General features: G+C 45.5%; 3 protein-coding genes across 3 annotated transcripts, besides 20 other annotated features; 2 read left to right on the top strand and 1 right to left on the bottom strand.

Moving 5' to 3' along the window:
* PVX_113410 (hypothetical protein, conserved) lies at positions 1–1,264 on the bottom strand. The gene is made up of 3 exons (XM_001616024.1): positions 1,042–1,264; positions 636–817; positions 1–448 (listed from the first exon to the last, which is right to left on the bottom strand). Exons 1-3 carry the CDS (start codon positions 1,087–1,089, stop codon positions 394–396), a joined length of 285 nt encoding a protein of 94 aa, XP_001616074.1. The 5' UTR covers positions 1,090–1,264; the 3' UTR covers positions 1–393.
* Positions 210–230: a microsatellite.
* Positions 443–465: a microsatellite.
* Positions 500–524: a microsatellite.
* A 155-nt stretch (positions 1,265–1,419) lies between the features above and the next one.
* PVX_113415 (50S ribosomal subunit L24, putative) lies at positions 1,420–2,210 on the top strand. Its single transcript, XM_001616025.1, has one exon. The coding sequence runs from the start codon at positions 1,617–1,619 to the stop codon at positions 2,196–2,198; it is 582 nt and encodes a 193-aa protein (XP_001616075.1). The 5' UTR covers positions 1,420–1,616; the 3' UTR covers positions 2,199–2,210.
* Positions 2,173–2,192: a microsatellite.
* A 1,383-nt stretch (positions 2,211–3,593) lies between the features above and the next one.
* Positions 3,594–3,640: a microsatellite.
* A 580-nt stretch (positions 3,641–4,220) lies between these two features.
* Positions 4,221–4,264: a microsatellite.
* Positions 4,265–4,312: 48 nt separating this feature from the next.
* Positions 4,313–4,332: a microsatellite.
* A 172-nt stretch (positions 4,333–4,504) lies between these two features.
* Positions 4,505–4,600: a microsatellite.
* A 241-nt stretch (positions 4,601–4,841) lies between these two features.
* Positions 4,842–4,976: a microsatellite.
* Positions 4,977–5,058: 82 nt separating this feature from the next.
* Positions 5,059–5,147: a microsatellite.
* A 1,485-nt stretch (positions 5,148–6,632) lies between these two features.
* PVX_113420 (RNA binding protein, putative) lies at positions 6,633–9,487 on the top strand (the record flags this gene model as incomplete). Its single annotated transcript, XM_001616026.1, has 1 exon — positions 6,633–9,487. The coding sequence occupies one exon, from the start codon at positions 6,633–6,635 to the stop codon at positions 9,063–9,065; it is 2,433 nt and encodes an 810-aa protein (XP_001616076.1). The 3' UTR covers positions 9,066–9,487.
* Positions 8,573–8,600: a microsatellite.
* Positions 8,900–8,922: a microsatellite.
* Positions 9,045–9,135: a microsatellite.
* Positions 9,399–9,483: a microsatellite.
* Positions 9,488–9,898: 411 nt separating the features above from the next.
* Positions 9,899–10,209: a microsatellite.
* Positions 9,952–9,972: a microsatellite.
* Positions 10,181–10,216: a microsatellite.
* Positions 10,189–10,217: a microsatellite.
* A 42-nt stretch (positions 10,218–10,259) lies between these two features.
* Positions 10,260–10,283: a microsatellite.
* Positions 10,261–10,296: part of a microsatellite that runs on past the window's edge.

The following is a 10,296-nucleotide window of genomic DNA, read 5'->3' as shown; positions in this document are numbered from 1 at the left end:
CGCAAATGTTGTCAACTCCTCATTACAACTGTGCTCATTTTCCTTGGCACCTCACCATTGGTATTTTCTTCCCTCCAAGTTGAGCTGCTACGCATTGTAAGTGAGGATAGCCCTCCTAAAAAAGAGAGTGTACTTTTTCTCTTTTTTTATTTTCAAGTGAATATAGGCAACCGTAAGCGCTACAATATCGACGTCGCGTCCCTTTATCACAAAAAAGCAGAAACATTCAATGGTTTTTTTTTTTTCTTCTTCCTTTTCGCTCACGCAATGTTGAAACTTCGCAGGAATAAGTGAAGACAAAATCGAATGGGGTTAATCTTAGAGAAGCAGCTGGTGGAAGCCCTCTCAAACGGGGTGTGTGCACGAGACAAGCGGCGGACCCCACTTGGGTTTTCACTTCTTTTCATCGTCCGACGGAATGATGCCAGCCTTCTTCCATTCGTGGTAGCTTAAAGGGGGGAAAAACGAGCCAAATGGGGCAGACGCAACCAAACGGGGCAAACGCAAACCAAACGGGGCAAACGCAACCAAATGGGAAAACGCAACCAAACGGGGCAAACGCAACAAAATGGGGCAGATGCAACCAAACGGGGAAAACACCACACATAATACGCGGCGCGCCCCTTGCAACCTACGTGGTGTGTCCCAATTCGTTGAGCAGCTTCTTTTCCATCGATTCCTCCGACTCTTGCGCCTCCTTTTGCAGGTCCCGCTTGACGTTTCGGATGTAGCCCAGGGGGGTCTGGAGGCCGTCGCCGGTCACCATTAGCACCAGCATGCTGAGAGATGTGAAGGCCAGCAGCTTGATCTGCGCGTTCTGAAGTGGGTGCGTGTGGGGAGCGCATCGTTGGGTATACGTATGGATTAGATTAAGACTCACACATGTTAGTATGTCCACATATGTAAGCACATTTGTGCGCACGCACATGGGCAGCTCATCATGGAAAGCTGCTCCGGCGCTTCTTCGGAGCACTCTCCGCTCATCCACAACGGCAGTGGAGATCTATCTCCTTCCCTTCTCCTCCCCTCATTTAAAATTACCGAAAAGTTCCCGTTTTTCACGAAAAGCAGGTTTTTCAATTTATCCATTTCTTCCGCAACAGCTTTGACATCACATCACACCGGTGCTTCATTCGGCTGGACTGGATGTTTTTTTTGCTAAAATGTTTCAAAATGCAATTTGGCATGCTTGAGCGAAATCCCTGCAAGGGGGTACTCAAACTGTTCTATACTTTTGCACATTTGGAGGAACATCCTTATGCATAAGTTTACTCGTTTTTTACGCCACTTCGGGCCACATTTCCCGAGTTGCTAGCCACGTCGCTGAAAATTGACTGACCCGTTCAGGCGTTTTTACAGAATTTTCAAAAAAATTATGACCAAAAAAAAAAAAAAAAAAAAATAGTTAGCTAAACGGAAGAGGCGAAAAGGATGCACACAGGGAACAAATCGAACGGTGAACGGCGAACAAACCGAACAGTGGGTTGCTTAGTACGTATAATGATAAGGCATATGCCGTGAGCGCCGCAGGAATACATGTTTGTAGCCTCTTCGCCCCTTCGCCCCCTCTTCTGCGAATCCCACTCGTGGAAACCGCGTCAGTGAAAAAATGAAAAATGCTTTGCCACAACGTTGCGAGCAAGGTGAGCGAACTCCTCCTTAACCGGATGAACTGCCCCTTTCTGCAAAATGTACAAGTAAGAAACCATAAAATTATCAAACCCAGAAACATCATCAAGCTATGGAAAATTAACAAAGGGGACGAAGTGAAGGTGATATCGGGAAAGGATAAGGGCAAAATAGGGGAGGTACTAAGTTGTGATAAATTCCGGAACATGGTTAAGGTAAAAGGATGCAATTTGAGAAAAATCTACCTCGATAATAAATTTGTTTATATCGAAAAAAAAATCCATTATTCGAATGTCCAACTGATTGATGATTTTTTGAAGACAAACACCAAGGTGTGCATTAGGTACACGGATGACAATCAGGTTATACGGATATCGAAAAAGTCCGGAATTGTCATTCCGTGGCCCTCCAAGACGAACAAAGAGGACGAGTTTGACGATGTGGAGGAAAATCCCCTCGATACGCCACCGCAGGAGGCCCTCAAAAAGACGTACGACTACAAGGCCGATGTGAAGTTCATGAATATATTGCGCCAGACGGTTAACAAATACAACAGGGAACTGTCCTAGAGTGCAAGAAGGAAAAAGGAACAGACACAGCCATGCGTCCAACACTGCTTTGCCAATCCAGAGAGGGGAGCGCCACAATTGTGTGCGGGATTAAATCCGGGCAGGTTTAACTGCCAACCGGTGCTGAACACCCAATAGGCGGAGCCATGTTTCGCTTTGAACGATGGATATGAAGCTTTGGCTTGATTTAATTCACTTAATTGAATTCCTTTTTTCGTGAAAAATAGGAAGCACCCGTGTGGCTAAACGGTGGAGAGGTGCAATACTTACCTCCAGGGAGGTTCAACAAAAAGGAAAAGAAGAGTAGTACACACCCTGGGGCGCCTGCACAACTATAGAGCACCACCCGATATGGTGTTCTTTTTTATTCAACTGTGGCTGCCTCGGATGGGCGCAATTCCCGCAGTCGTGTACACCGTGCTGCATCTACATGGGGGTCGTGGGGGGTAACAGCAGTGGGCACATGCTAGCAAACCATGTTTAATCGCTTCAAAGAGAGTAAACACAATTGGGATGCCAAACCGTCCGGGCCACACATTCATTTGGCCGTTGGCAAACAAAGCGCAAATCTATTTATACGTGGGCGAATTGTTTAGCTGCCCGATGGTCAATTTGACGAGTTATCCTACACCTAGAAGTGGTAGCCCCCCCATCCCCCTTTACTTTAAAATTACATTCGTTTAGTTTATTCGCTCACAATTTAAAGAAGGTGCTTCTTAAGTGTGAATTTATTTTAATTTTTCCTTTGGCTGCCTCCGTTGGGATCATCCTCCCCATCCCGTTTCAGAAAATGTTCTCCTCATATTTTTTAAAGTGTTGTTCTGTTCATCCTTTTAACATTTTTTGTTTCAATTTTTTTCCCCTTGGCAGCAGCCACTGCGACGACTCCCCAAAAAAATTCGCTTTAAAAAGAATTTATATTTTATATATTTTTTTTTATATTTTTCGTGACAAATGGGGACAACCAAGAAGTGACGTCTCGCTGCTTAATCCCCCGAACGGCAGTACGAAGCAGTACAAAATGTACGCTATGTTAAATATAGACCGTATGCAGCAAATAAAAAGGCTACCAGCAAGTGGATGTATATAATCCCCCCAATTGGTAACGTGAAGAATGTGAAGGAGGAGGTTGCGGCTGCCTGGGCGGGGCATAAATGTATAAAAAAAAAAAAAAAATGTAAAGTGGGTTTTTTTCCTAAGAGGTGATATATGCACTTCACGTTGGGGGCCCCGCAAAACTCTGTTAGCAAAAAAAAGGAAGAAGCGCGGGGCGAACTATGGTGTATGGTGAGCCACTTGCATCGGGTGCGTATGCCCCGCGGTACAATATACATAACAGTACATCTCGCTGCTGGGGCTGTATGCACAGTGGGGTACGTACATATAAACGCGCCACTATATATACATAGGTATGCTACGTACAAATATGCTGTACATACGATTAACATTACGTAAATACTGTATTGTATGTAGAGTGGCTTGCGGCTCGCGGGGCCGAGGAGCGCCCCCCCGCCAAAAGGTAAAGGGAAGGGACGTATGCGGAACGCGCGTAAAAGTGAAGCAGCTACGCTAAGCGGTTGAGCTGCTAAGGGGCGCTACACGCGCTGCGCGTAAACCGCCCCGCGCCAAAAAAAAAGATATACATATTATATATACATTACATAATATATATAATTACATATATATATTATATGTACATGTAAACAATTCGCACTGCAGCTATGTCCATTTTCGTATGCGTAGCCATTTCGTATGCGCTTCCGACCGCCCCATGTTGCGCTCAGCTCGACATGCGCACTTCAGCAGGGGGCGAATTTTTGGAGGAAAAAAAATTAATTGAAGGCGCGGCAGAAAAAATAAAAGCAAAACATACAGCAAAATGACGCAACATATATATATATATATATATATATTTATGCATTCCATTTTTTGAACGCACGTTTACATGTAAGTTATAGAGAGGAGCCTTCGCGCGAACATGAAAAAGCTTAAAAGCTGCTAACCCGTTAAGCGGTTAATAAGTGCGAACAAGCTGAACTTTTGGAACGCAGTTTAAAGCGATCGAAAAAATACGCCATGAGCAAATGCATCTTTTATTGGAAGGCGTTTATGCCCCAAACTTTTTTACTTAGGTATTTTACATATACATTAATTGTACATTAATTATACATTCATTTTTCTTATTTTTTTTGTTTATTTTTCGTTTGTTTTTTTTGCCCACTTATGCATAAAAAATCACTTCATTTTTTGCGCCTGCCGGTCAAAACTTGACCATCTCGCAAAAGAGTTTTTTTTTCTTTTCGTTTTATTTTACTTTTACTGTTTCTTTATATTTTTTTTTTTCTTTATATTTTTGTTTTTCTTTTTTTTCTTCTTTTTACTTCTTCGCATAGCTGACCCCTTGGCAGCTTCTCACCCGTTTATGCGCAAATGTATACCTGCCTCTCACCCTTTAACGCGTAAAGCGTGAACGGAAAAAAAGGAGAAAACAAGTTAAAACCAGTTTTACGCGCGAGTCAGTAGATACAAAGGTACTATATTCCTTTGTACTGTTCACTCGCTTCCTTATGCCTGTTCATTTTTTTCCCGTTCGCCATTTCTCAATATAATTCTTCCTCCCCAGGAAAAAAAAAAGGGCCTTTATCTTTACGTGCACGTGTATATATATATGTACGTACACTCCTGAATGAACATGTACGCCCAGTAGGCCGTATCAAAAGGGCAAATTTTGTTCCCCATTCGCCAAAGAAATAGCCAAAAGTTTGTTCACACGAAAAGGGCGAATTAAAAAGGAAAATAAAAAATAAAAAAAATAAAAATAAAAATAAAAATAAAAATAAAACATGCCCTTCGTTGAGCGCGAAGGAGCAATCGAGAGAGAGGTGCGCGTTTTGTAAGGCAAAGGAGAAAAGAGCACCTGTTACTCATACTGTACACATGTGAATGATGCCCGTTTCAACGTGAAGGAGCATAAGCAGCAGATGAAGGATTGGTGCGCTCGTAGGAGGTAAAAACTCAGTCCTGTAGCGCAATCGAATGGACGAAAGTGAAACTTACATATGCAAAATACGTACGTGTACGTGCGCACAATTGTGTTAGTTTGCTGACTGCACGATTGTACGCGCGGAAATTTATTTAAAGCTGAGGAAGATCACACGCTCCTTCGTCGCGCGCTTCTGCACTCACTTCTCCACGCACATGTTAAAGCCATTCGAGAAGGCGCGAACCCTTGGTGAGATTATCTTAATGTACGTACCATTGCCTCGGAGGAATCGCGTACGTTTGAATGCCTACATGTGTACATTTTAATTTTTTTTTTTTTTTAATATCCTTTTGCGAGCATTTTCCACACGTTAGGGGTTTAATTCAGGGAGTTTTTGTTTCCTCCGTTGGTTAATCTTCCCATTTTTTCGTCATCCTTACGTCGTTATTTAGTCATTCCTACGTTGTTATATAGTTATCATACGTCGTTATATAGTCACCCACGTCGTTATATAGTCACCCACGTCGTTATTTAATCACCTACGTAGTTATATAGTCACCATACGTCTTTACTTATCCCCGTTTTGTCACCACTTCGTCCCCTCGCTCGTTTCCCCTGCCTCGATTTCCCCCCCCTCATCTCAGTTTTCTCATTCGTCGTAGCCCAGTTTGACGGAGCCGCGGGTTAGCCACATTTAGAGGAAAAAAAAAAAAAAAAAAAAAAAAAAATAAGGAACTTAACGGAACGGAAAGGAGAGGGGCATATCACCACGCCAGTCACCCCTACCCGCAGCGAACGCACCTGTGTGAATAACGCGTGGTATGGTACGCTCGCCCGCTGCGTGTGCACATCGTCAAGTCATTCCCCTGTTGATCGAGTCTACCTAAGTCTACAACCAACCGTACACACACATACGCACACCCTCTGTACTGCATCGGCGCGGTTCCCACATTTTTTTCGCGTGCCTGAAGGATTACATATTTATTTATTCATTTTGGCAAAGGGATTTATCGTCAAAGTTAAAGGAAATATTTTTACGTGTGGAAAAAAAAAAAAGGCACACGTGACGAATCGCGTGCGATCGTAGGTATACTCCAGGAACGCAACAGCTGTCGGCATTTCCCCAAGTGTAAGCACCTCCGTGTGGATTTCTGCAAGCGGTTAGCGCAGGTGAGCGGCGAATTTGAGCATTTCACCGCGTGCTGTGAAGGCCCCACTGTGTATCCTCCTGCTCTCCCCCCTATCCTACGTTCTGGTGTTTGCCCCACCGAGAGTCTAAACGGAGAGGACACACGCTCGGGAAAAAGTGGCCCACAAGTTAACCGCATTCGAGTGCTGTCTTAGGAACGTCCGCACCGCTTCGCACCCCTGCTGATAGGCACCGCGTGTATGTTCTGTGCTGTCCTGTCCGCTTCGCCTCCCCTTCGCACACCTTCTTAAAAGAGCCCAAAATGATAAAGCAAAAGAGGTCGTACACGCGCATCAACAACGAAGGCGAAATGAGCAACCACAGCGATGAGGAAGGCGCATTTAAAAGGCCCCGAAATAAAAGTGCCAGCAGCAATAGGTCCTTCGGAAGTTACAACGATGAGGAAAACGAAAAGGATGAAAGAATGAGTTACTCTGCTAGTGGCACAACCACAGAAATGAGAATCCCCTACTGTCTCCTCCTACCCAATAGGGCCATCGGCTTTGTCATTGGTAAGTCAGGAAACAATGTACGTGAAATTGAAAAGGCCTGCGGAGCGGTTATAAAATGCCAAAAGGAATTTGACGTCTCAGTGTATCCACCTCCATCGGAAAAAATTCTAACCATCTTTGGAAAAAAGGAAAATAAAAAAAAGGCATTAGAACTCGTTCTAGGTAAATCCAAAACGGTCATGGATTTCCATGAAGAGGATGGGAAAGAGTCCATCGTTATCATCGTACCTACTAGATCTATCCCCATCATCATCGGACAGAAGGGCTCCAAAATTGCCTCCCTCTCTGAAAAATCAGCTTGCGAAATAAATGTACATAAGGATGACGTTCCAGGCATTAAGGATAAGGCTATTTTCATTAAGTCAAAAAAAATTGGAAAAATTATCGACTGCATAGGCATCATTTATGATTTGCTGGAGGATATCGTTGATAATGGTATTCTTTCCTTGTCTGAGTTTCCTGGGGTTCCCAAAAGTGGCGCTGTGATTTCTTCCCTGGGTGGTGGCGGTGCGATGGGGGATGGCCCAGGCGGCATGGGTGGCGACGACCCGATGAGGGGCAGCGGCCAGATGAACAACATGGCGGGTAACCACATGGGTGGCGGTGGGGGTGGCCCCAGTAACCACTTCCACCCAGGCGCACACAACCACTTTAACCACGGCGCGAAATATAACATGAAAAAAAATGATAACAGTAACTCCTTTGAGCATATGAGCGGAGACGATTACGACAATTTCTCAGTTCCAAAGGAGAGGAATTTGTTACTACACAAATACGGAAAGGAAGTGAGTGCCTGCGTGATTCGCTTCGTCCTTGACGTAGAGACCACCGCGTGGATAATCGGCAAGGCGGGGTGCCACATAAAGGAAATAAGAACCATAACAGGAGCAGGTGCAGTTATAGTAGACGCCCCAGATAATATAGAAAATGTAAAAACGTGTGATCGAATTTTAACCCTTTCCGGATCGGCTGAAAATAAATTTAATGCCCTCAAATTAATCGTCAGACAAATGGAAGAAAGGGAAAAAAATATCAACCACCCTATGCGTATGCTAGTCCCTGGAAAGGCAGCTAGCTTCCTTATCGGTAGGAAGGGCTCCATTATAAAGTACATCACGGAGATGTCCGGTTCGCAAATACAAGTGGCGAAAAATAAAGAGAGTGAAAATGAAAAGCTAGTCCTGATTAGCGGTTCGCCAGATTCTAAAATTTTGGCCTCCATCCTAGTTTTGCAAAAATTAGAAGAATATGAGAACCCGGCCATCGTCAGGGAGGGACTGCTCATCCCCCTGAATGACGTCTTCTTCAGCTTGGGCGCGAACAAGTATGCCGGCGTGAAGAAGGGCACCCACAGCAACCACGGGGGTAGCAGCAACAACGGGAGTAGCGCCAACCACCACAACAACAGTTACAGCTACGGAAACAGCTACGGAAACGGCGGGGGGGGGAACCACAGCAAGCCTATGCATAACCACCACCAATCGAACGCGCACAGCGACAGGTACTTCTCTCCCAACTCCATGCCCAACAGTCACTACGGCAGGGGCTCCTCCCCCCACGGGGTTAACGGCGGCGGCTACGGTGGAGGTGGAAGCCACCCGGACCACCACCGCGCGAACCATCACTACCCGAATGGCCACGACGACGGGAGCCACAGCCCCGCGAATAATAGCTACCCCTACGACGACCACGCGATGCAGAGTCATAGCAGTAACCACCACGGGGATGTGAGTAACCACCCTGCGGACCTAAGCAACCACCACGGGGATATGAGCAACCACCACGCGAACCTGAGCAACCACCATGCGAACCTGAGCAACCACCATAACTCACTGAAAAACCCAAACGATATGAAAGACAAGGTGGAAAAAATGTTCCTCCAGCAGTTTTACAAATCCTTTCCCATTTCCTCCCTCCCCAAAATTTTATCCATCACTCAGCCGTACACCATCGAGCTGAACATGCCCGATGTGTATTTGGAAACGTTCGACTCGCAGAATAAAAATGGGAAATCTTTAATTGAAGAAATAATTGAGAAGTCCGGCTGCAACATCTCCATCTGCACGGACTCGAACGACTCCTCCTCCTACACCTTCATCCTCTCCATCACGGGTTCCCCCCTCGCCAACTCCATCGCCATCCTCATGATTCAGGCCAAAATATTTCAGTTCGACTGGTTCTGAGCGGCGGCAGTGGCAGCGCAGAGCAGCGGTGTGCTTCTTCGCGGTGTGCTTCTTCGCGGTGTGCTTCTTCGCGGTGTGCCTCTTCGCGGTGTGCCTCTCCACGGTGTGCCTCTTCGCGGTGTGCCTCTCCACGGTGTACCTCTGCACAGTGCGCCCCCTTCGTAAAAACGCTCTTTCAATTTTTCAACCCCCAAATGTACAAAATTCGACGCACATTGCGGCCGAGTTCCCTCCCCCCTTTCCTTATCACGTTCTACGTTGTCATCGTTTCACCAAATGGTTACCCAGTTTTTCATTTTTTTCGCTCCTTTTTTCTCCCCTTTTTTTTTAACCCGCAAATTAGCACAACTTATTATATGTATACGAGGTTGCACCAACCCGTAGTTTCCTCAAAATTTACAATCCCAAAATGGGCACATGTTCCTTGGGGGAGAAGCCCCTTTCGTTTTTTTTTCTTTTCTTTCTCTGTCTCACCCCGCCGCGGCACCCTTGAAGAACAACACAGGGAGGCGTATCATGTGTGCCCTCTGCACAGAATTGTCTTACAACGTTAAACAAAGTTTGCGCGACAAATTTTCTGTTTTTTCCCCAAATGAGGAGGAAAAAAAAAAAAAAAAAAAAATACATGAACATGAGTGATCCACCTGGACCGGAAACCCCCTTCTCAAACGTATCACTGTATGCACACTTCCGTTCATGCGAAATTATTTCTCTTAATTACGTTTGGAAAAAAAAATGTAGCGAAAGGGTAAATGGGTGAAGCGGTTTACGTCCCCCACTTGGCACACACACCGGCGCTCTGCGGTGAGGCCAGTGCCGCTCCTCACTTCGCTTCGCTTCACGTCGCTTCACGTCGCTTCACTTCAAGTTGAAGAGCGCCTTCGTTTTTAAAAATTCCTGACTCTAAGGGGAAAATGAACAAACAGGCAAGTACAGATAAACGCAAAGGAGTGAAAAATATTTTTCCGCCTCTAAAAAAAAATGGGCCACCTTTCGCAGTGCGTGTCATTCGATGCGTGTGCGTATGTGTATATTAGCACATGTGTGTGTTTTTTTTTTTTTTTTTTTTTCCTCTTTCGAGGAGCTACCTGAATGAGGTGCATCTTCTTCTTCGCCGGGCTCCTGTAATCTTTCACCACTGTAATGTTGCTGCGCAGGGGGTAGGGGGGAAACAGCGGGATGTTCTACGCACGTTGGGGGGGTGCTAATGTGGAGGGCAGTGACTAAGGCG

This window comes from Plasmodium vivax, chromosome 11 (genome assembly GCF_000002415.2).
Source record: "Plasmodium vivax chromosome 11, whole genome shotgun sequence".
NCBI classification, from domain to species: Eukaryota; Apicomplexa; class Aconoidasida; order Haemosporida; family Plasmodiidae; genus Plasmodium; species Plasmodium vivax.
The sequence above is the reverse complement of the archived record's forward strand: the minus strand, read 5'-3'. Positions and strand labels throughout refer to the sequence as shown.